Here is a 23,873-nt window from a genome sequence, read left to right on the forward strand (position 1 = left end):
TTACTCTTCAAACCTTGCCTTTGTGTAGCATTTCATTGATGTCAGAGGAATTTCACATACATTATCTTATTTGTTCCTCATAATAATTGCCTGTGGCATAAATACTACCTCTGTGATTTTATAGGTGAGGTGGGCTTAGAGAAGTTGCTTTGCCCAAGGTCACACATGTCCAGGTCCAGAGTTTCCCTACCAAAGTTTGCTCACTGCCTCTCTATGATCATTTTTCATATTATTATGAAATAGCATAAATGGATTAATCAGTCTTAGGAGGAGAACATCTCATCATATTATAAGAAAAAAGAGGTTCCTGTGTGGCTTCATCTGGAGGATTCTGCTCCAAGGTGCTTGAAAGACCATCATGTCTGGAAATACATGGCATTTTGTTTTTCCCAGAGTCCACCTCTCTTACCTCCCATCTCCATGGGCTTCCAGAACTTGGCCAGGGAAAAGAAGAACAGTGTAACAAACGTCATGTGTGTCCTGTGCTCTCACACAGTTATACAGAATGATTTTAATTCTGCAAAACAATAAATAGAGGGCTTCCCTGGTGGCGCAGTGGTTGAGAGTCCGCCTGCCGATGCAGAGGACGTGGGTTCATGCCCCGGTACCGGGGGATCCCGCGTGCCGCGGAGCGGCTGGGCCCGTGGGCCATGGCTGCTGAGCCTGCGCATCCGGAGCCTGTGCTCCGCAACGGGAGAGGCCACAACAGTGAGAGGCCCGCATACCGCAAAAACAACAACAACAACAACAAAAAAAAAACAATAAATAGAACTTGTTAAAAGTGAATATCTTAAAGCTCAATACAAATCTATATTATAGTAATTTTGCAGGCTATTTTACAAAAGAAAAATATTCTGATATTTTAGGGAACAGTAAAAATGTTAAAGCATGGGATAAACTATGTTCATCATTTTGAACTCATTGAATAATGCTTTATTATTAGCACTGAATAATGCTTTATTCAGTGACTTAAATGTAGTATGATGAACCCTGAAATTGGTTTTTAAAAAATTGTGAAAATGACATGAGGCAGTGTCCTGTTGTTGTGTGAAACCCCAAATACCACTGCTGCAGTCAGAGTCTTTGGTTGAGATTTTTAGTTTAAAAAAATATGGTTTTATTATTAAGAATTTTTAAACTACAAATACATTAGTTTTGTTTTGTAACACAGTAGTCTTGTTCAGTGCCTTTTTGTTTAAAAAAAAAAAAAGAAAAAAGGTCCAGAAGAGTATACTTAATCAATTGAGATATTTATGGCTTTTTCTTCCCAGAAAATGTGGAAATTTTCCACCTCCAATTCCTATTGACATTTGTTCTACAACCATATGGCATTTTTACTTGTGGTAGAAAAAAAATGTATATATTGTAATAGAGGTACATAATTAATCTAATGATGGCTTAAGTTTTTTGTCATCTCTGTAAATATGGTTTTATCCAAAGGTATTTGACTTGATTTATTCTTTTAATCTGTGATGTGTATTTTAAAAGTTTGCCCTTGTGCAAAGGACATTATTAACATAGGTATGTGTTCTCTTCTCAAAGGAAATTCTAATGTTTTCCTAAATAGATAGATAGATAGATAGATAGATAGATTGACAGATACACACACACCTCATAGGGTATATAGAACAGAAGATAGATAGATAGATAGGTAGATAGATAGATAGATAGATGTACAATCCTCACAACAGCCCTATGAGGTAGGTACTACTATATATATCTTACAGATATATATATATTTTATATAGATATAAATATATTACCACAGTGCTAGGCACATATAAGTACTATATATGGGATTGTCTTTGTTGTTATTGCGATTATTAATATTATTACTATTTTAATATTGTGAAGCACTACCATTCTAATTGTGTGTTGGCATGTGAATTCATGTGATTGAGGAAATATAATAACTAAAAATTCTCTTATTTCCACCTCCTTCCACTTTTGCCAAAATAAGATATTTAATAAGGTCAGTAGATCAGTAGATTTTTTTTCCTATAGATTCTTTTAAATAATTTGTTATTCTAAGAAAAAAGGAAATTTTTATGTTGTTTGTAGTACATTTCACAGTTTCTTGTATTAGAGAAAGGTTTTTGTTTTGTTTTGTTTTGTTTTGCGGTACGCGGGCCTCTCACTGTTGTGGCCTCTCCCGTTGCGGAGGCTCCGGACGTGCAGGCTCAGTGGCCATGGCTCACAGGCCCAGCCGGTCCGCGGCATGTGGGATCTTCCCGGACCGGGGCACGAACTCGTGTCCCCTGCATCGGCAGGTGGACTCTCAACCACTGCACCACCAGGGAAGCCCTAGAGAAACGTTTTAATTGTAGCTTTTCCTTTTGTACCAAGTCTTGCCACTCAGAAGCTGGCAAAACCATTCAGCTGAAGCACTGTCAGCTAGGATGTTGAAGTTGCATGGTACCTTGGAGGCAGCCTTGTGCCACCTCCCCCTTCAGCTTAGAGTTTCATTCATACCTTTTTCAGATGTGGGCATCTAGTCGCTGAGGACTTTAAATAATAGGGAGTTAACAGCTCGTCAAAAAAAAAAAACTATTCGTGTTAGACAAACTAGTCATTTGAAAACTCTTTCTTGTTTGTTACTGAAATTAAAGCTTCCTAGAAACTTCATCTTGTTGCTCTTTGTTCTGTTCCCTGAAGCGTATAGAACAAGACTGCTCCTTCTCCCATTTAATTGCTTTAGAAGTTTGAAGATGGGTTTAATATCTTCCTTTAATCCTTTCCTCCAGGTTAAACATTCCTTAAATGACATGTTTCCAAATATTTCTTCATCCCAACACTGGACCCTTTCTATCTTGTCAGTGTCCTTCTTGAGACATGGCACCCAGGACTGAACATAGTTTTCTAAACATGATTGACCACCAAAGATTGCGGTGAGACTGTTCCTGCCTGTCTTTTGGACATGTACATCTGTTTATACTGCCACAGTTTGCGTTTGCTTTTTTCTTTTTTAGTGTCTACATCATAGTGTTGGCTTACATACAGAATGTGGTTATCAAAGATTTTCAGCATTTTTTTATGAGTCACTGCCAAACTGAGGTTTAAACTTTTGCAATTAGTTTTTGAAACCTAAATGCTCAACTGTACAGTTGCCCTGTTACATTTCTTCTGGCTAGTATCAGTCTATTGCTCAACATGTCAAAACCATTAAGATTTTGATGCTATCCATGTGTTGCCTTTCTCTCTTGGCTATATGACATCTGAAAATTAAAATTTAATATGCATTTCTTCTTCATCTTCATTCAAGCACTGTGATAAGGGAAAGGAACCAAGTATTGAGTCTTGTAGCACAACACTAGAGATCGCTTTTCTGCTCAATATAAATCCACTACTAAACACTTTCTAGGAATAGTTATTTTACGTATTTGAATCCATATTGCCAAACTCTTATACAGATCCCTTTTCTCTGTCTTATCCACGACTAAGTTTCCATAATCTGAATATACTCTATCTTTACTATTTCTGAAGCTAACAGCCAAGTTAATATCAGAAGAAAAATGAGAGTGTTTTGTCATAATGTGCTCATTGTGACCCACCTACCTTGGGGCTGCTATCACTGCTGCCTTTTCTCGAGAGCTCACAAACTGTCTATTTAATAACCTTTTCTGGAATTTTGCCGTAATTTTCATAAGCTCCCAGATCTGTGTTCCAGAATGCACATTCGTCCTCATCTTTTTCTTTTTTGTCTTGTGTTGGAAGGCTTTAGTCATTTGACTCTCCCATCTGTGACATTTCTCACAGTCTTTCAGTAGCCGGGAAGGACAGTTTTGTGCGTTCTGAGCATGAGAGAGCAGAACAGAGGTGGGTGGGTGCGTCTGTGAAGGTGCCCTAGACCAGAAGCTAGGTCTCCAGAGTGAGGAGGAAGACAGAGAAGGGACGTGTTAGAGGATGAAAGCTGGACAAGAACATCAGAAAAAAAGAGTGAGAAAGCTGACGCAGGGAGGGGCTCAGTGGGGTGCTGCACAGTTACTTGTCCTAGAGGATAATATGATGTTTGGAATGGGAGGGTGGGTGGTCTTGGAAAGCAAAGGACAGCAGAAGCCAGGATGGTAGCTGCATCCAAGGCCCCCCTGACAACTTGTAATGGGCTATGTGAATGCACATTTCATCTTTAAAGGCCCCTCTTCATGGAATTTATTTTAGTCTTTACGACTTTGAACTCATTCTTCAGTTGTTCTATTTCCTTTTTCTTTCAATAGTATATTATCTTCTTCTTTTTAACATCTTTATTGAAGTATAATTGCTTTACAATGGTGTGTTAGTTTCTGCTTTATAACAAAATGAATCAGCTATACATATACATATATCCCCATATCCACTCCCTCTTGCATCTCCCTCCCACCCTCCCTGTCCCACCCCTCTAGGTGGTCACAAAGCACCGAGCTGATCTCCCTGTGCTATGCGGCTGCTTCCCACTAGCTCTCTGTTTTACATTTGGTAGTATATATATGTCCATGCCACTCTCTCACTTCATGCAAGCTTACCCTTCCCCCTCCCCGTGTCCTCAAGTCCATTCTGTACGTCTGCATCTTTATTCCTGTCCTGCCCCTAGGTTCATTAGAACCATTTTTTTTTAGATTCCATATATATGTGTTAGCATATAGTATTTGTTTTTCTCTTTCTGACTTACTTCACTCTGTATGACAGACTCTAGGTCCATCCACCTCACTACAAATAACTCAATTTCATTTCTTTTTATGGCTGAGTAATATTCCATTGTATATATGTGCCACATCTTCTTAATCCATTCATCTGTCGATGGACGCTTAGGTTGCTTCCATGTCCTGGCTATTGTATATAGTGCTGCAGTGAACATTGAGGTGCATGTGCTTTTTGAATTATAGTTTTCTTAGGGTATATGCCCAGTCGTGGGATTGCTGTGTCATATGGTAGTTCTATTTTTAGTTTTTTAAGGAACCTCCATACTGTTCTCCATAGTGGCTGTATCAATTTACATTCCCACGAACAGTGCAAGAGGATTCCCCTTTCTCCACACCCTCTCCAGCATTTATTGTTTGTATACTTTTTTGATGATGGCCATTCTGACCGGTGTGAGGTGATACCTCATTGTGGTTTTGATTTGCATTTCTCTAATGATTAGTGATGTTGAGCATCCTTTCATGTGTTTGTTGGCAATCTGTATATCTTCTTTGGAGAAATGTCTGTTTAGGTCTTCTGCCCATTTTGTTTGTTTCTTTGATATTGAGCTGCATGAGCTGCTTGTATATTTTGGAGATTAATCCTTTTCAGTTGCTTCATTTGCAAATATTTTCTCCCATTCTGAGGGTTGTCCTTTCGTCTTGTTTATGGTTTCCTTTGCTGTGCAAAAGCTTTTAAGTTTCATTAGGTCCCATTTGTTTATTTTTAGTGTTATTTCCCTTTCTGTAGGAGGTGGGTCAAAAAGGATCTTGCTGTGATTTATGTCATAGAGTATGCTGCCTATGTTTTCCTCTAAGAGTGTTATAGTGTCTGCCCTTAGATTTAGGTCTTTCATCCATTTTGAGTTTATTTTTGTGTATGGTGTTAGGGAGTGTTAATAGTATATTATCTTTTGGAAATATTTGCACATACTTGTTCTTACTCAACATACAACCTTTACATCTGGGAGCCCCTTATTTTTGTCATCATCTCCTTCCCTCATGCATGCCCATCAGTCTTTTAGCAGATTCTGACAAGGTTGTTTGTTTCTGAACATTTTCTGTGAGGAACGGCACTTTAAAAACACTTGTGGCAAGTGTCCTGGTGACAATACAAGCCTCTGGGTGGAGTCCCACACAATTTTTACAGTTTTGTACATCTCTCTTGTCAGCTCCTTCAAAACAGGGATAGTGCCCTGTCTCCACAGTGGTGCTCTGTGCAGAGGAAATGCTCAGCAGTGGAGGGAATCGTAGGCTCCTCCTTTTACACCCAGACCTTCTCAAATGAGAGCCCTGAGAGAGCTTATTCAGTAGCCATTATTTTGATCACTTTCATAATTAAGTATGACATTGTTGGAATTTAGTTTTTCAGAGGCTTCCATCACCCTTGAACTTTATTTCCAGTTATAGTTAATGGCAATCTTTTCACTAAACTTATTTTTGCAATGCACTTTCCTAACATGTAGTCTGGGTGTCCAAACCCATTCCTGCTAGGCCTTTCTAAGGACTGATTCTAATACCAAGATGGCATTAATTTTTTGTTAATTCCTATCACCTTTATATCCAATTATGCTGACATAATTAAGCAAAAAGTGCTTCTTCTATCTTCTAATACATAAGATTATCAGTTAGGCACACCAGGAATTTGCCAACTATAGAATGCAAGTTTTAGCAGATGTTCAAAGGTTGAAGTCCCGTATCATTACTGCATCATACCTTTCTGCCAGCTGTATAATCTGTTAAGGAAGCATGGTCCACTTCTACCACTTGGGTGAGAGGTATGTGGTCTCTTCCCATAACAGCATGGCTCCCATTTGTTTCCTTTTACCCTTATCCAGCTGTTTTCAACCATTTAAATACAAAACAAAACTTCAACATATTGTTTCATACTCCCTTACTCTCTATTGTACAGTTTCTTCAGAACAAGGTCTGCCCCGTGTTCCAGATGAGTTTTAGTATCCCTGTTCTCTCTAAGCACTCTATCTGGTTGGGTGAAAGAAAATTTGGGGCTATCTCCAAATCTTTCCAGTGCTATAGAGTAGAAGAGCTCTGGATGTGCAGAAATGAAACCTAGGCCATTTCTCAGATTTGCTCTTGACTCTGGTCCACATCACTTAGCCTCTCTCATCCAGTGTCTTCTGCAAAATGAGGTGAGAAGCGAAGATGGTGCTTGGGGTTTCTTCTAGGTCTAAGGTTTTGTTTTAATTTCATTGGAGAGAAGCGACTGCTGCCTCCACATCTTCTAAAGCTGCTTAGATCCCGTGGCAAGGGCTTGCCTTTAATATTTTAAGAGGACTTTCAAACCAAATAGTTTTCAGAGGCATACAATGATTTCTCAAAAGAGTCTCATAAAAGCAACATTTATCACGGAAAAGGTGTTTAATAACACCTTTTAATAAATGTTAAATAATAATGCATTTTAAGTACTGTGGATCCTCTTGGTGTTAATATCTTTAATTGGATCCTCTAGCAGGGGATTTGGACTTAATTTATTTCGGGTGATTCTGCACTTATACAGTTATTCAGTTGACTTAATTAGAGATTTAATTACATTATTGCCCTAAAGTGCTATATCAGGGAAATAAAATGGAGACTGATAATTCACCATTTTGTATTTTTTTAATTTATCTTACAGCTAAAGTGTTTTTCAGGCCATAAAGGCCAGAGTGGGCATACTAGCATTTCTAGCCACATCCTAATATGGAAAGTTCTACCTATGCATCAATTGGGAATTTGCCCAGTCAAAATGTAGGGGAAGGCAAAAGCGGAAATAATTTTTTTTTAATTGTGGTCTTTTCTCTTGCAGTTATTAGAACCAAGGTCATGGGCCCAATCCCTCAGTGTTCCATTCAACCCTCTCTGGTTCTGTAGCCCTATGACAAGCCCTCTAACAGTGGTCCTGGGGGCAGCAACTGTGTTTCTCTCTGTACCTACAGCCCCTACTATATACCTATACCATATAGGTGCCCAATAAACGCTTGCTAAATTTAATTTGAGCATCACAAGAACAACCCTTTGGAAGTGTGGTTAAAACGATATAGGGCTTCCCTGGTGGCACAGTGGTTGAGAGTCCGCCTGCCGATGCAGGGAACACGGGTTCGTGCCCCGGTCTGGGAAGATCCCACATGCCGTGGAGCGGCTGGGCCCGTGAGCCATGGCCGCTGAGCCTGCGCGTCCGGAGCCTGTGTCCACAACAGGAGAGGCCACAACAGTGAGAGGCCCACATACCGCAAAAGGAAAAAAAACCAAAAAACCAAAAACGATATAAACCCAACATGACAGTTTTAAAATACAGTCTCTCAAAATACATGCCCCAGCGAGTGAGGTACTCCCAAATCTGGCTAATCATTGCAATGACCAGTGATTAGCATTTTAAAAAAACATTAAAAAAAGAAGCATTTTTTTTTTAGGCCTTACTGAATCCATCTCCAAGAATGAGGCCTATGCATCTGCATTTGAAAGCTCCCCAGATGAATCTTATGATCAGCCAAGTTTAGGAACTCCAGCTTAATGTGTCTTTTGTCGCATTTATTTACAAAGGACAAGATTGTATTTTTCTGGGTAAACTCATGGCCTTTTCTAATTTATAGTAAAAACAAGTCTCGTTTATACGCTATTAATTATATCTAAAGGATTTCCTTTGAGCCAGTAGTTTATGTTTGGTTGGTGGAAGTGTATACAGATGCCTGTGAGGAATAATACCTTCCATGAAGGATTAGATTACTGATGAGTTCTGAAATGGGCATTTTACACACGGAAGCTATCAGGTCCTTGGTATGCAAAGTCCTGGGAGCCAACCGTGTGGAGAGCAGATTGGAGTATTAACTGGAAGTACAGTAGTCATTGGGGAAGAGAAATTAACTCTTTTAGGACTTGAGTAACTTTTAGTGATGTCCTCCTGGGTGCTATTTTGCCCTAGTCTGAATTACCCTTCATTGTAGGGTTAAATACCATATAAGTCACCATCAAATATTCAGTTGAGCCTGACTGAATAAAGTTTACAGACTAACAAACTAAGCGTAGCAATCAGAGAAACACAGAATGTAGAACATTGTACAACATAGCTTGGTCCTTTCAAAATGGCAATATCATAGTGGGAAGAAGTTTAAAGTGTCATAACATGAATGCAGTGTGTAAACCAGGATTCATTGTGGTTTGGGGGGCAAAAAAGGCTAAAAAAGACATTTTGGAGCCAATTGGGGAAATTTGCAGATGGACTAGATATTGATAATAGGAGAGGATTACTGTTAACTTTCCGAGCTGTGATAATGGTATTCTGGCCATGTAGGAGAATGTTTTTATCTTTGGAGATGCTTCTCAAAACAAGGGTAAAGCATCCTGCAGCCTGTGGTATGTCCAAGCCTCCTCCTACCAGTTGAGAGCCAGTTGTTAAATATTCAAGAATTTTGTGATTCTACAACCCTTGGTAGCTTGAAATCAGCCATGATGGGAGTATTTATACCACAAAAATCTGCAAATGCTACAAATAGGGCTTTTTCCTCCTCTGGAGAGCTAATATACCAGCTTAAACAGCTTACTTTCAAATGATTCAGAAAACACACACATACAAGTAGATAGAACAAAAATAGCAAAATATTAATGGTTGTTGAATCTAGGTAGAAGATACGCGTTCATTAATTATGCTACGTCCAGAAGTCACAGACTTCCTATAAAGGCCAAAGTGTAAATATTTTAGGCTTTGCAATCCATACAGTCTCTGTGGCAGCTACTCAAGTCTGTAGGTCTGCCGTTATAGCACAGAAACAACCATAGACAATACTTAAATAAATGGGCATGGTTATATTCCAGCAGAACTTAGTTTATAAAAACAGGGGGGCCAAATTTGGCCTGAGGCCATAGGTTGCCAACTCCTGGGCTAGTCTTTCAACTTTTCCGTACTTTTAAAATATTTGAGGGATTTCCCGGCTGGTCCAATGGTTAAGACACTGCGCTTCCACTTGCAGGGGCCATGCGTTCGATCCCTGGTCAGGGAACTAAGATCCTGTGTGCCACGCAGCACAGCCAAAAAATAAAAAAATAAAATAAAAAATAAATTAAATGTTTGATAATAAAAAAAATTTTTAATAAAGTTCTTAGGTTGGGCTTCCCTGGTGGCGCAGTGGTTGAGAGTCCGCCTGCCGATGCAGGGGACACGGGTTCGTGCCCCGGTCCAGGAAGATCCCACATGCCGCGGAGCGGCTGGGCCCGTGAGCCATGGCCGCTGAGCCTGCGCGTCCGGAGCCTGTGCTCCGCAACGGGAGAGGCCACAACAGTGAGAAGCCTGCGTACCGCAAAGAATAATAATAATAATAATAATAATAATAATAATAATAATAAATAAAATAAATAAATAAGTTCTTAGGTTGGTTTTCAGAACCCACCTGGGTCCCCTCTCACCTACTCCTGTAAAGTATCACACCAATCTGTTTTCATTCACTCTGGTCTCCTCTGTGCCTTTGTTCAAGCTATTCTCTTTCCCTATAATTTTCTTGCTACCCCGACGCCATAACTACTTATCAGCATTCTCAGGACATGCCTTAAATCCCTTTTCTGTAAGGCCCTCTTAAATCTCTTCTAATCAAAGTTGCTCTCATTTCTCTGGTCATCTGTAGTCCTTCACTTGCTGCTTTTCACAGTATACCCTTCGTTAGTTCCTGACCCATAAAGCAAAAAAGGATCATTGTACCCTTTACACATAATAGGTGCTCAATTAATATTTACAAATTGAAATCCAGTCATGCAGATATCCACTTGCCTGCAGTTACCAACCTAGAAGTCCAGAATAGAGAATGTTGGCCAGTCTAATTTAGACTTGAGGGAATTAAAGATAATGAAAATAAGAAGCACGTTCTTTCTTTTTCTTTTTTTTTTAAATCTTTAAGGCTGGTCTGATCCAAGTTCAGCTACCTTTGAGGTTGCTGTGTGTCAAGCTAAAATAGACTTGATCTATTTTGGGTGGGGTAGCTTTCTTGGCAATGGCTAAGGGCTTGAGGAGGAAGAAGAATTAAGTAGTTCTGAATATCTGTAGTGTTTTAGACACTGTCAAGCACTCTATACTGTCTCATGCGGTATCCCCGCCCCCCAGCAGTCCTACAAGGGACTGATATTATCCCCATTTAAACTCAGAGCAGTTAACTGGCCTCTCTAAGATGGGAGCTAGAAGAGGAGCTTGAATCTGGCTACCTCTGATACCCAGGACCATTTTAGTGCCTTCATGCATTCAGTGATGGCAGGAAACCAGGGAACCCTAGGCTGAAACAATACCAAAGTTCATATGCAGTGTGGAAATACCTGTAGAATGCTGAGAGTCTGGCGGAGTATAATATTAAGTGCCACTGGACTGGGTGTTAGGAAAACTGGCTTCTGATCGCAGCTTTGTCACTATCCATCTGTGATCTTGTGTGAGCCGCTGAGCTTCTCTGGCCCTTCCTCTCATCTATATAATTAGGGGAGTAAAGCAGGTTATTTCTTTTATTCCTTTATGTTTCATGCATTATACGATAGCTCCAAGTCTAATGAAGAGATAGATAAGTGAATGGAGAATTAAAATACAACACTATATAATAATGCTGTACTCCACATATGCACAGGGCACTCCAGGAGCCCCAAGGAAGAAAGGCACCTAACCCCTTAGGCCTGTCATCCTAGCTGTGTACATTCCACCCAAGTGGAATTGGGGAGCTTGATGGGGCGAGGGGGGTGTGTGGAGACTGTCTCAAGCCATCAGCTGCAAGTAGTTTCCCTAAGTAATGATGAAACGGCGGAAAGGGAAAGGACTTCCATGCCTCATGAAAGAGCTTGGACTTTTTTTTCCTTAAAGCTATTGGAAGGCAGTGGAGGGTTTTAAGCAAGATCACATTTGCTTTTTATAAAGATCTTCTTTGCAGCGTGAAGGATGGAGTCCAGAGGCAAAGAACTGGTGGTGGGAAGACGCTTTAGGAGGTGATTGCAAAAATAACCCAGGCAAGCGATGATGATAGCCTGAACTGATGTGGCAATGAAGAGCAGATGATAGTGAAGAGCAGATGATAATTTGAGGGCTTTGTATGAGATAGAATGGCTGACACTTAGTGAGTGTATCAGTCAAGATGGCCACAGGCAACCTGACAGTCTCTTCAGACAACAGACGTGTTTCTTGCCCATACTACATGTCCTGTGCAGGTTGGAGAGGCACCGTGGTTGCTCACCGTGGCCACTCGGGGATCCGACCTGAGGGGCTTCTTCAATGTGACTGGTTGATGTACCAGAGGGAAACCTCTGGCGGGACTCATATGGACCGTTAAATGCTACAGCCCAGAAGTGACACACACCGTTCACGTCTCATGGACTAGAACTTGTCACTGGGCGCCAACCAACCTAGTGGGGAGCCAGAAAGTTCAGTCATGGGTGAGCCATGGTGCCTGAATGGATGAAGAGAACTCCCGAGTTTCTGATTTAGGGAGTAAAGCAGACATTAGAGGTATTCACTGAGAAGAAGATGGAATCGGGGCAAGGGGAAGTGGACCGGCCAAATCATTATAAGTCTTTTTCAGCTCTAAAGTGTAACCATTGTATTGGTCCTTTCCAGTCATCAGGGAGAGGGATTGGAAATCAACTCCATTTGTGGGCAAGAGTTGACTTTATTCTTCACAAAGGGTATTTTAATTCATTCCTCCCAAAGTCTTACAGTTTTAATAATGTAGTGCTCAGATCTAATACTATGTGTCTTTCTTGAATTTTCACATGGACTATTGTGCCAACATACAGTGTAAAAATATTAGTTATTAACTAGGATGTTAATGAAGCCTTCCTCACCTAAGAATATCAGGCTGCTGAATTCAAAAGGTCAGAGATGTAAATGCCCTCTGCCTCATCACCACCACCCTCCAGCAGGGCCCACTTCAAGATATCACAGGGCGGGAGTTGGGGAAGAGGTGTAATTAGGCTAATTGGAGCCTATTGTTCTGCTCTGGAGGGCCAAACCTAGCAGCCTTAGGGAATGTTAGTGCCTCAAAATCACTGGTGGATAGTGTCCTCTTTAACCTCAAAAGCAGAAACAGTGAATCTGTACTGTTTCTCCCCTTCTTTGTTTTCCACCTCTCCTCCCCAATTTAATTGTGGTACCTTAAAAACTGACTTTTCCTGTGCATTTGTTTCTTAACAGTTGCGAGAAACAATCAGCGCTGGCAAAGGTGTGACTTCAGCTATTGACCTGTGTCGTTACCATGGAAACAAGGCACTGGAGGCCCTGGAGAGCTTTCCTCCCTCGGAGGCCAGAACTGCTTTAGAAAACATTGTGTTTGCTGTGACCAGATTTTCGTGACACCAAATTAAAAAGACTATTGTTCGTTAGCTGAAAAAAACTGGGGAATGAGGTGATCGGGAGAGCTTTCATGATGAAAGATCTAAATGTGTTAATGACTTTAACAACATACACATTTTTTTTCTTTTTACCACACTGCTAAATGAATACTGCCTTCTTTTTGGAACTGCTACAAACAAAATTAGAAGAAAAAAGGTCAAGCAGTTTTCAGTTGTCACGCCACAAGCACACTTGAGGCTTCAGTAGCAGAAATAATTAATGAGATTCGCTCCTGTGACCTCAGCAAATGGACAGGAAATAAGTCCTTATTGATTGGACTGAGCCAGGGATGGCGCCAGGGCGGTGGCCTGTGGTTTTCCTTCTAGAGAGGACAGGGCAAGCTGGAAGCTGCAGGTGTCAAGAGAAACACTATCAATGCCAGCCAGGGAGGACTGTCAAATCAAAAGCCAGTGACCAATTTTTCATAACGGAGGGTAGTTTAATGATTAAGAAAAAAAAACATGCTTTGTCTTCTTGCAATTATGTCTTTGTATTTTATAGCTGCAGTATGGATATACTTTGTGCTTCTTGGGTTCTGTAAGATTTTGGGGGGAAACTGCTGAAAAAATAAGGCCAAATATTTGAAGTAGGAGATTAAAATGTTATCAAATGTTAACTTGGTTATAGTAGGAATTGCCTGTTTTTCTTTCTGGAAGACCAGATTTTTTCAAACGCATTTCAAAGAACCAAACTTTTTTTTTCAAGCTGAACAGGATGCTTCTTTTTTTCAAGTAAATGTATTCATTTGTAATACGTTGGTGTAGAGAATACCTTTAATTTTTACAAGTGTCAGATATATAATTGTTGTACTGGGGAATTCATTGGTGATATTTTTTTTAGCCTCAGAGTGTCAGATTTTGGTCTTGAACCACAGACATCCAATTACAGAAAGAATATAAGCAATCTCACAGGCCTGCAATTGGACACTGTCTCTCTGTGGTTCATAGGAGATGATTTTTGAGGTTTGCATGCATGCAATATGAGAACACCGTTGACAAGAAGGCTGAGTTTACATAAATGATCTAGATTGAGACTCAGCTACCTTTCTTCCTTATGTGGTGTAATTACAGCCCTATCTGGAGACAGCGAACACAGCAAACAGATTTTATTACCTAGTTCACTCAAACACTAAGTGAAGTCACTTTAGTTAAATTCCTTCTTCAAAAGTTACAAAACCGTTTTATCAGGACCCATCATGTGGCATGCAATGAAAAGAAAATGTAAGCTACAGAGGTTAAGGTATTGTATTTTGAAATATTTTTAAGCGTACTTGAAATGTTGTAATTGTACAGTTTATGCTACTACAGTTTGAAGGCCTATAGATTTAGCTGAAGAGAACACTCCACTCTTCTGTTTGAAATGCCTTTTCTCACAGAAATTGGCTTAATTAGTAACTATGGTTAGATGCTTTAGATCAGACTAGGTTTTAATCATTAACTTCCACAAAGGAGGAGTCATGCTTTGTGTCCTCTGGATGAGCAGGAACTTCAGCAAGCTGTAGGTTTTATTAAGCAGATGGTCGGGTACTATGGAACACAAGGCAGGATTCTAGGGCTCCTCTAGTTCTGGTTTAGCACCTGGTTCTCTGTGTGACCTTGAACAAGTCACTTCCCTCTGAGCCTCAGTTTCCACATTTGTAAAATAAGGTTAAACAAGAGAATATATGAGGTCCTCTCCAGCTTTGTTTTATTTTCTAAAAGTTTGCCATTTCTGACTCTCTAGATAACAAAGATGCTATGTGAAATTCAGGGAACAGGGAAGGTGAAACACAAAGAGAGGCTATGAAGGAAAGCATAAAACTTAATGGCAGACTTCTTGCCAAGCTGCCTAACAGGTGACCTAAAGAATTCCCAGCTCTCCTTTCTATGACTTATAATCCTGGACTCTTTGTTTCAACACTCGCCTTTCTGCTTTCTTTGGAACATTTCCTACCTCCCTTTCATCTTCCCAGCTGCCTTCCAGGCCTCTGTTCCCTCTCCTGTGCCCTGCTGTCTGTCCGACTCCCTGGGAGCAACAGCCCTGCCCTCACTGTTGAGTGACAGCTCTGCTTTTGTTAAACCTAATACGCTGGCTAAGTCAGTCTAAAGTATTAAATACTGATAGTCTTCTCCGTACGCCTTCTTCAGGGATATTTATTTATTAATTCATTTTAAGCCCTTATAATTTCAGACAATCTCTAGGGAGAAATTTGGGGGCAGCAAGACGTGCTTAATTACACCTTTTGGCCTACTGCCTGAGTGCTGCCAGGGAAGGTACTGACAAGGCAGAGTTAGTGACCTTAGAATGTCTCCTCCTTTACCCCCTCTGCATCACTCTCCACCCCCAGTTTCTTGCTAGAGTGAAGAATTCATTCATTAACGATTGTCCCTCTTCCCCGCCACCTGGACCTGCAAACCTCACTCACTTCAGGCCCCTGAGCCCACCTGCACTCTCCTTCCTCCCTATCAGTCTTTTCTTCAAGTAAGGGCTCTGCGTGTATACCAGGCACTCTGCTAAGGGCTTTAACAGTACTGTCTTGTTCGAATCCCATGACCACTCTCTGGGGGTAAGACTTAATCCCCCATTTATAGATGCAGGAGCCAGCAGAAAGGACTGCCTCTGACAGACTGGCTTGCCTTCACACGCCATCTCCCCACTTTAGAGTCATTCCAGACAGCACCTCTTTCTCTCTTCCTTTGCTTCTCTTTCCAGATAAGACTCTACTCCTTTCCAAAGATCTCGAGCCTTCAGCCTCCTGTCTCCCTCATGTCCCTATTCTTGAGTCTTGTGTTTCCCCTGCTGGCTATGAATGGGCTCAGTTCTCCCCTAAATGACATCCCTCACTTCCCCTATTTATCCTTCCACCTCTACTTTTTTCTTCCTAGCATTAGCAGCACACCTTCTTACAGGCTACTAACTCCTTAACCCTGGCAATTGGTCATTCACTGCCGGGTCCCCACCATCTAGACCAGCGCCAGCACTGTAGACACTCAAAGACTACTTGTTCAACAAATCTATCGGGTCTCACGGCACTACTCCACTGAGATGCCTTCTTCTCGTTCACAGATGGTGACCTCACTGTGAAGTTTACCAGACGTCCCCCTGCATGCAGACTTCCCCACAGCATTTCACCTTGCTAATGCAGCTTCCGCCCTCACCCCCACAGCACCTGTGACCCACTTCCCCTCTTCTCTGACTACCCTTCCTTTTGTGTCTCATACATCTCTCTCTTAGTCCCACCTCTAGAGACATTCTTTTCTAAATTTTTAAATTATATTTCCCGAGGAACTATAAAGCCGTTTCCTGTGCCACTAAGTCATCTTCTTTTGAATTCCCCAACTTAGAAAAACTGTTTCTAAAAAACAGTGTCAATTAGATATTGATTAGATAGTGAGTTATTTGCCATTCACTGTTAGTTACTTTGAAAGAAGATAAGGATTATGACTATCATTAAACTTTGTTGTGAGTTTTACTTGATGACAACACTAAATCCTCTTCATGTTTTCTTATATAATGTGGTAACCCAGTCACACCTAAAAATAAGTGATCAGTGACATTGTGTGCCTGGTCCAGGTCTCGTTCTCTAATGTTTGAGACTTTCTCTTACCTATGCCAATGTTATTGCTATGGCCCAGCATGCAGGTGAAACCTACAGACTTGGGGTAAAAGACATATACATTAGTGCAAAATGCTCCAAAAAGATGTACACGTTTTTTAAGGCCCAGTACCTACAACATTCTGGTCACTCAGGTGACCAGAAAGTAATCTGAATAATCCGTGATTATCTTTCAAAACCTGACAAGTTGCTGTAACATAGATCTCTTTGGGCAAGTGGCTTTGGGGGAATTGTGTTTAATCAACAAAATTGCAGCTAAAGGCTACTTCTTTTTCTTTCTCTCTTTTTTAAGACTTAACTAAGAATTCCCTGGCGGTCCAGTGGTTAGGACTCGGTGCTTTCACTGCCATGGCCTGGGTTCAATCCCTGGTCAGGGAACTAGGATTCTGTAAGCCACATGGCGCAGCCCAAAAAAAAAATAAAAGACTAAACAGCAGGTCCATCACAGACAAGGAGGACGTTGCTTTCAGAAAACTCTTTTCACGTTCCTTCCTAGAGCTCTTAGATTCAGGAAGATTCTTTCCTGCCCCTTCATTTGTCTTCCCACTGTGAAATCCTGTTGTTAAGATCTCACCTTTCTGACGAATAGAATTCCAGGATTTATCTTTAGAATCTAATGACTGCCTCTCAATCTGGAGAAGGCATGCCACACCTTCGCTAAGACTCAAAAGGGCAGAGATGGATTGGGTTGACTTTTTAATCTATTTGTGAGGACACAATTGTCACTCCATTGTTATTAATAGTTTCCATTATTGTTAATCACCTTTTAGTAATAATAAAGCTATTTGCACTTTCTTTCTTTTTAAAACACAAAGCAATCTAACAAGACTGTCATTTACCTCTTTCTCCATTTCCTACCATCACTCCTAATCCCTTCTCAAATTAACTGTTTTATTTTTTCAGAAGGGATCCTGCCTTTACATTAAGGAGATAACATACTTTTGAAAAAGAAGGTCACCTGGGGAGAACCCAGTGTGGCCAGAACTGACAGTGGTGTCCACCCCTCCCTTTAGCTTCCCCACCTGCCCTTGGGGCGCTGAAGTGCTAGGTTTTAGGCCTCTACCGGTGGAGGAATATTCTTCCTAGATATGTATTTCTTACTCTTCCGTAGAAAGAGAAAGTTTCTCAGGCTTTCATTCCTTTTCTTTCTTTTTATAGATGCTGATTCCATCTTCATGGAGAAGCTCTATCAGCTTTCTTTCAATGTGATCTGCTCACTTCTAAGACTGATAGTATACCGGTCACTGTGCATCCTGAGCAGATGAGTAGGCTCCCCACTGCCTTGACTGTTGTTGGGAAGATTTCACTTTTTGATGTGTTTAAGTAAATAAACACTTCTAAAGAAATTTTGGAAAGTAGAAAAAAATTACTCTCAGTCTCACCATGCTCACATAATCAGTATCACCATTTCATTTGTATTTAATCCAGCCTTTTCTGCTATGCCTATCTTTTTTGCATGGTTGTAATTCTAGTATAAATTCAACTTTGGGTCCTGCTGTTTTTACATAATACATCATAAGCATTTTTTCATGGTGCTGCAGTCTTCATCACCACTATTGATAAGTAGCTTAAACTCCAAACAAGGTATATTGAATTTTTATTCCTGATTGGTTTCTCTGGGATAAATGGGTATACGGTAAATACTCATAAGTCAACATCCCAACCTGCTACTAAGAAAGTCTTTGTCTTGGAAAAATAGTGCCCCTGCAGGTTCTCCACAGCAGCAAGTTAAAACTGTGAAATAAATTCCCTTAAAATTCTTTAGCCTGAATGATTAATCTTTTCAGTTGGTGGTTCCTATTCCTTCGAGACGATGCTCAAAATGGATTCACATCTCTATGTATTTTCCTCTTGCTTCACTGCAAGTTCTCAGCCAGCCACACTTCAGTAGGATGACTTCTTTCTTCCCACTGAGGTTCAAAATCTCCTAGGACGGGAAAGGCCCGCAGGCAGTTGTGTTAGGTTCTGCTCTTGGCCAAAACCAAGGAGAAACCACGTTCTAAGAGTTGAGGAGCCGTCTTTCCTTCTTCAAGGACTTGGGACAAGAGGACTCTAGAAACTCCTAGGGTTTGTTTGAAGGGAAACAAAATAACCTTTATCTGACTCAAATCTTTCGTGCTATTACAGTATGAGTTTATTGTGTTTTGTTATTGTCTTCTTTTGTTTGGATCTTTCTTTTTTTGTAAGCCTTCAAATGAAGGAGAAAACAGCATCATCCTCAAAGAATTAAGCTACACTTGCAACCTTTCCTTCCTTAAATTAATCATCATAACTTTACTATTCGCATTACTTCTCACTTGTCACATTTCAATGAAGTCTCCCTGCCTGTCCTCCTCCCTTATATCATGAGTTGCAGTTACTTAAACTTACTTGTGTATGTGGAATACGATCAATTAATTGTGAGCTTCCTAATTGCTGCCTGTTTATGCAGTTCTGTACTTTTCTTTCCTTTTATTCTTCTTTTTTTGAAGATTTAGAATTGCTTTAGTTGCATTTTCAAAAGCAGCTTTATTGAAGTATAGCTTACATATCATAAAATTCATCTAGTTTAAGTATACAATTCAATGCTTTTTTAATAAATTTACAAAGTTGTGCAAGCATCACTACAATTCAGTCTTAAAGATCCCTTGTGCACATTTGCAGTCAACACCTGCTCCCACCCTCAGTCCTAGGCAGCCACTAATCTACTCTCTGTTGCTATAGATTTGCCTTCTCTGGACATTTTATATAAATGGAGTTTTACAGTACTTAGTCTTTTGCATCTGGTTTCTGTCACTTAGCATAATGTTTTTGAGGTTTATGTATGTTATGGAATTAATCATTATTTCATTCCTTTATATTGCTAAATAATATTCCATCGAACAGATACATTATATTCATTTATCCCTTTACCAGTTGATTGGCATTTGGGTTGTTTCTACTGTTGACCTATTATTAATAATGCTGTTGTGAATACTCATGTACAAGTCGTTATGTGGACATAAGTTGTCATTTCTCCTGAGTAGATCCTCAGGAGTAAAATTTATAATAAATTTATGTTTAACCTGTTAGAAATTGCCAGACCGTTTTCCAAAGTGACTGTATCATTTTACCTTTCCAACGCATGTGGGTTCCAAATTTTTCACATCCTTGCTAACTCTTGGTATTCCCTTTTAAAAAAAAATATTTATTTTTCTTTTATTATTGCTATTTTTTTTGGTTGTGTCGGGTCTTAGTTGTGGCACACAAGATCTTTCCTTGCGGTGTGTGGGCTCAGTAGTTGTGGCACGCGGGCTTAGTGGCCCCGCGGCATGTGGGATCTTAGTTCCCTGACCAGGGATCAGACCTGTGCATCCCATGCATTGCAAGGCGGATTCTTTACCACTGGACCACCAGGGAAGTCCCCGGTATTCCATTTTTTATTATAGCTATTCTAGTAGGAATGAGACTGTATCTCATTGTGATTTGTATTTGCATTTTCCTAATGACTGATGATGTTAAGCATCGTCTCATGAGCATGTTAGTCATTTATATATCTTCTTTGGTGAAATGTCTGTTCAGATCTTTTGCCTATTTCTTAATTGGGTTGTTTGTCTTATTGAGATATAAGCATTCTTTATATATTCTGAATATAGTCCTTTATCTGATATATGGTGTGCAAATATTTGCTCCCAATCTATAGCTTAAATTCATTTTCATAATGGTTCCTTTTGAAGAGCAGAAGTCTTTAATTTTGATGAAGTCCAATTTATCAATTTCTTCTTCTATAGATCATGCTTTCAGTGTCATATCTAAGTAATCTTTGCCTAACCCAAAGTCACAAAGATTTTCTCCAATGTTCTTTTCTCAAAGTTGTATAGTTTTAGCTCTTACATTTAAGTCTATGATCCATTTTTAGTTAACTTTTGTATAAAGTGTGAGGTCAAGGTTTAAATCGGGTATCTCATCCTCAGCACTATTGACATATTGGGCTGGGTCATTCTTTGTTGTGGGGTTGCCCTGTGCATTGCTGGATGTTCAGCAGCATCTCTGGTGTATACCCATTAAATGCCAGTAGCACGCCAACCCCAGCTGCGACAACCAGAATTGTCTCTAGACATTGCCAAAAGTTCCCTGCCTTTGGGAAGCCAAAATCTCCCCCATTGAAAACCACTGGACTAAATTAATTTTTTTTTGTATGTGGATATCCAGCTGTTCTAGAACCATTTGTTGAAAAGACTATTCTTTCCTCCTTTGAGTTGCCTTAGCAACTTTGTAGAAAATCAGTCGACCCTAAATACAAGAGTCTGTTTCTGTCAATTCTGTTCCATTGATTTCTATGTCTGTCCTTATGCCAGAACCACACTTCCTTGATTACTATAGCTTTATTTTCATTTACTTGTTTGTTTATTTATTGGCTGCGTTGGGTCTTCGTTGCTGTGCGCAGGCTTTTTCTAGTTGCGGCGAGCAGGGGCTACTCTTCGTTGCGGTGCATGGGCTTCTCATTGCGATGGCTTCTCTTTTTACGGAGCACGGGCTCTAGGTGCGCGGGCTTCAGTAGTTGTGGCTCGCGGGCTCTAGAGCGCAGGCTCAGTAGCTGTGGCACACAGGCTTAGTTGCCCTGCGGCATGTGGGATCTTCCTGGACCAGGGCTCGAACCCATGTCCCCTGCGTTGGCAGGTGGATTCTTAACTACTGCGCCACCAGGGAAGCCCGATTACTACAGTTTTATATTAAATTTTATAATTGGGAAGTAGAAGTCCTCCAGCTTATTTTTTTATTAAACTTTTAATTTTGAGATAATTATAGATTCACAAGTAGTTGTAAGAAATAATACAGAGAGATTCTAGGTACCCTTTACAATTTTCCCCAATGGTATCATCTTGTAAAACTATAGGACAAGATCACAACCAGAATGTTGACGTTGATACAGTCCATCAATCTTATTCAGATTTCCCCATTTACACTTGTAGTTCTTCTTTTACAGAATTGTTTTGGCCACTCTGGGTCCTTTGCATTTCTATAAAAATTTTAGGATCAGCTTGTAAATTTCTACAAAAGAGTCTGCTGGGATTTTGATAGGGACTGCATTGAATCTATTGATCTAATTTTGGATAATTGCCATTTTAACGATATTAATCTTCTAATCCATGAATCACGATTTTCTTTTTTTTTATTGTGGTAATATATATATATATATATGTATAGCATACTATGTGCTATTTTAGTAATTTTAAGTGTACAATTTAGTGACATTAATTATATTTACTCTGTTGTGCAGCCATCACCACTATTTCTATAACTTTTCCATAACCCCAAATGGAAACCATGCTTTTCTTTAACAGCAGTACTGTAATTGCCAACTTACTAGTTACCGTATGGTCTTCTGTAGCCCCAAAAGTTCTTTTTCAAATCAGTAATTTAATACCAAACCCTGAATCCCAGGGAATCCTGGTACTTGTCTTTGGAATAATATAGACAGACTCTTTGTTAAGAAATTGGGCTATAGGAACTTCCATGGTGGTCCAGGGATTAAGACTCCAAGCTTCCATTGCAGGGGACACGGGTTCAATCCCTGGTCCGGGAACTAAGATCCTACATGCTGCATGGTGCAGCCAAAAAAAACCAAACAAACAAGAAATTAGGCTTTAGAGTCTTCAAATCCCAGCTCTGCTATTGACAAGCAGGTTAATTTACTTCTCTGAGTCTTACATTATCATGCACAAATTTTAACTGTTTTATTTCTATCAATCTTCCAGGTGTGGGTGTCACTAAATGGGGTACAGAGACTCCCAGGAATACTCAGAAGCCTGCCAGGTACTGTGGAAGCCACAGAATGAACATGCACATTGTCTAAGAACATATTTTTTTCCCACAAAGTTAACGTTAGGTAATTTAACTACAAATGAGCCTTTAAACTTGTATAGCATACCAGATATATATATATTATGGAATTAAATGTAAGATTTGCATTCATTATATTATAAAATGTAAGACTTAAATTTACAGTCTGTATTTGGGTGCTTTGGGCTAACCCTGCTTCCCTTCCACCCCCCACATTGCACTTAACAAGTCTTTTACCCTCTAGTCTCCCTCTCAGCTGTGACAGGCATTCACTCATCATTCACAGCCCTTTTCCTACAGAACCTCAGAATCCTCCTCAACACAGCTCTCCAGGGCCACTATTATTGTGTCAGAGCCAGCAGGCAAGTTGAAGTCCATTTGCCATGTCTGTTCAACTAGCTAAGGACTATTTGATTTAACCTGTATTTGACCATTACCAGGGTATTTGAAATAAAATTAATAACCCTGAAAATCAAGGTGATTTTATTTCCTCTTAGCTTTCCAAAGGTTATGTTCTTCCTTTCAGATTATTTTACTTTCTCTGTTTTACATATAAATTATAATAAAGATAATGAAAGACATCATATGTTGTCTTTAAAAATGACAGTATCCATCATGTCATCCAAGTCTGCTGGTCCAAAGGTACGTAACTTTGTCCCTTTAATAGCCATCAGCAGAAATCAAGTGTCCGTTAGTATGAAAAAACCCTTTGGAAATGTCTTTGCAAAACACTTTCCAGGGACTTCCCTGGCAGTCCAGTGCTTAGGACTCCGCACTTCCACTACAGGGGGCATGGGTTTGATCCCTGGTCTGGGAACTAACATCCCGGGTGCCACGCAGCGCAGCCAGAAACAAAAAGCAAAAAAACAAAAAACACTTTCCATGTACATGTTGTGATCATTAGATCCTATTTAAGAAAGAATAAAGTGTGTTGTTTTATTTCCTATTTAAAAGGTTTAATTTTTGTTTTATCTCATCAATTTAAATATGGGGGTTTGTTTGGGTTGTTTCTTGGTTTTGTTTTTTTTTTTTTTTTAGATCCTCATCTCTTTATAAAGAGATAGAGAGAGAAGGTGAAGAGACGGACAAGGGCAGGTAATAGAACAAGTCTCTTTTTGATTAAACCATTAAACGTCTAAACATCTGTATTTTTCTTCCCAGTGTCCTACCTACCAACTTTTTATGATCAGAGGCTGGCATGGCAGATTACCTTAATTTTCATCTAGCTGTTGCTAAGCTGTCACCATGGTACCAAAGCACTCAGGCAAATATAAATGCCTAAAAACAAATGCGTAGGAAGAAAATTTTGTCCCTAGCCCCCTCACCTCTCCTGTCATCTGGATGAGTAGTTCAGCATTAAAATTCTGTGTCATAGTTGCTTTATACCCATAACAAAAAAAAACCAAAATGACCCCAAACTTTTGAAAACTGAAGTATTACAGCCCATAAAAATATAACAATTTCTGCAAATGTTTTATCATTT

The 23,873-nt window shown here is 39.9% G+C and overlaps 1 protein-coding gene across 6 annotated transcripts in view; it reads left to right on the forward strand.

Annotated features, from left to right (window-relative positions):
* PDSS2 (decaprenyl diphosphate synthase subunit 2) overlaps positions 1-23,418 on the forward strand; it is a 263,347-nt gene extending 239,929 nt beyond the window's left edge. For 3 of the 6 annotated variants that reach the window (XM_067702441.1, XM_067702440.1, XM_067702435.1), the window contains one exon: positions 12,796-19,648. In XM_067702441.1, coding sequence (XP_067558542.1) covers positions 12,796-12,954 — 159 coding nt within the window. In that variant the 3' untranslated portion in view covers positions 12,955-19,648. Of the gene's footprint in view, positions 1-12,795; positions 19,649-22,305 lie in introns of those variants that run through there. The other 3 variants (XR_010933790.1, XM_067702437.1, XM_067702438.1) reach the window with 3 other exon arrangements.
* The last annotated feature ends 455 nt before the right edge of the window (positions 23,419-23,873 follow it).

This window comes from Pseudorca crassidens, chromosome 13 (assembly GCF_039906515.1).
Source record: "Pseudorca crassidens isolate mPseCra1 chromosome 13, mPseCra1.hap1, whole genome shotgun sequence".
In the NCBI taxonomy this organism is placed as follows: Eukaryota; Metazoa; Chordata; class Mammalia; order Artiodactyla; family Delphinidae; genus Pseudorca; species Pseudorca crassidens.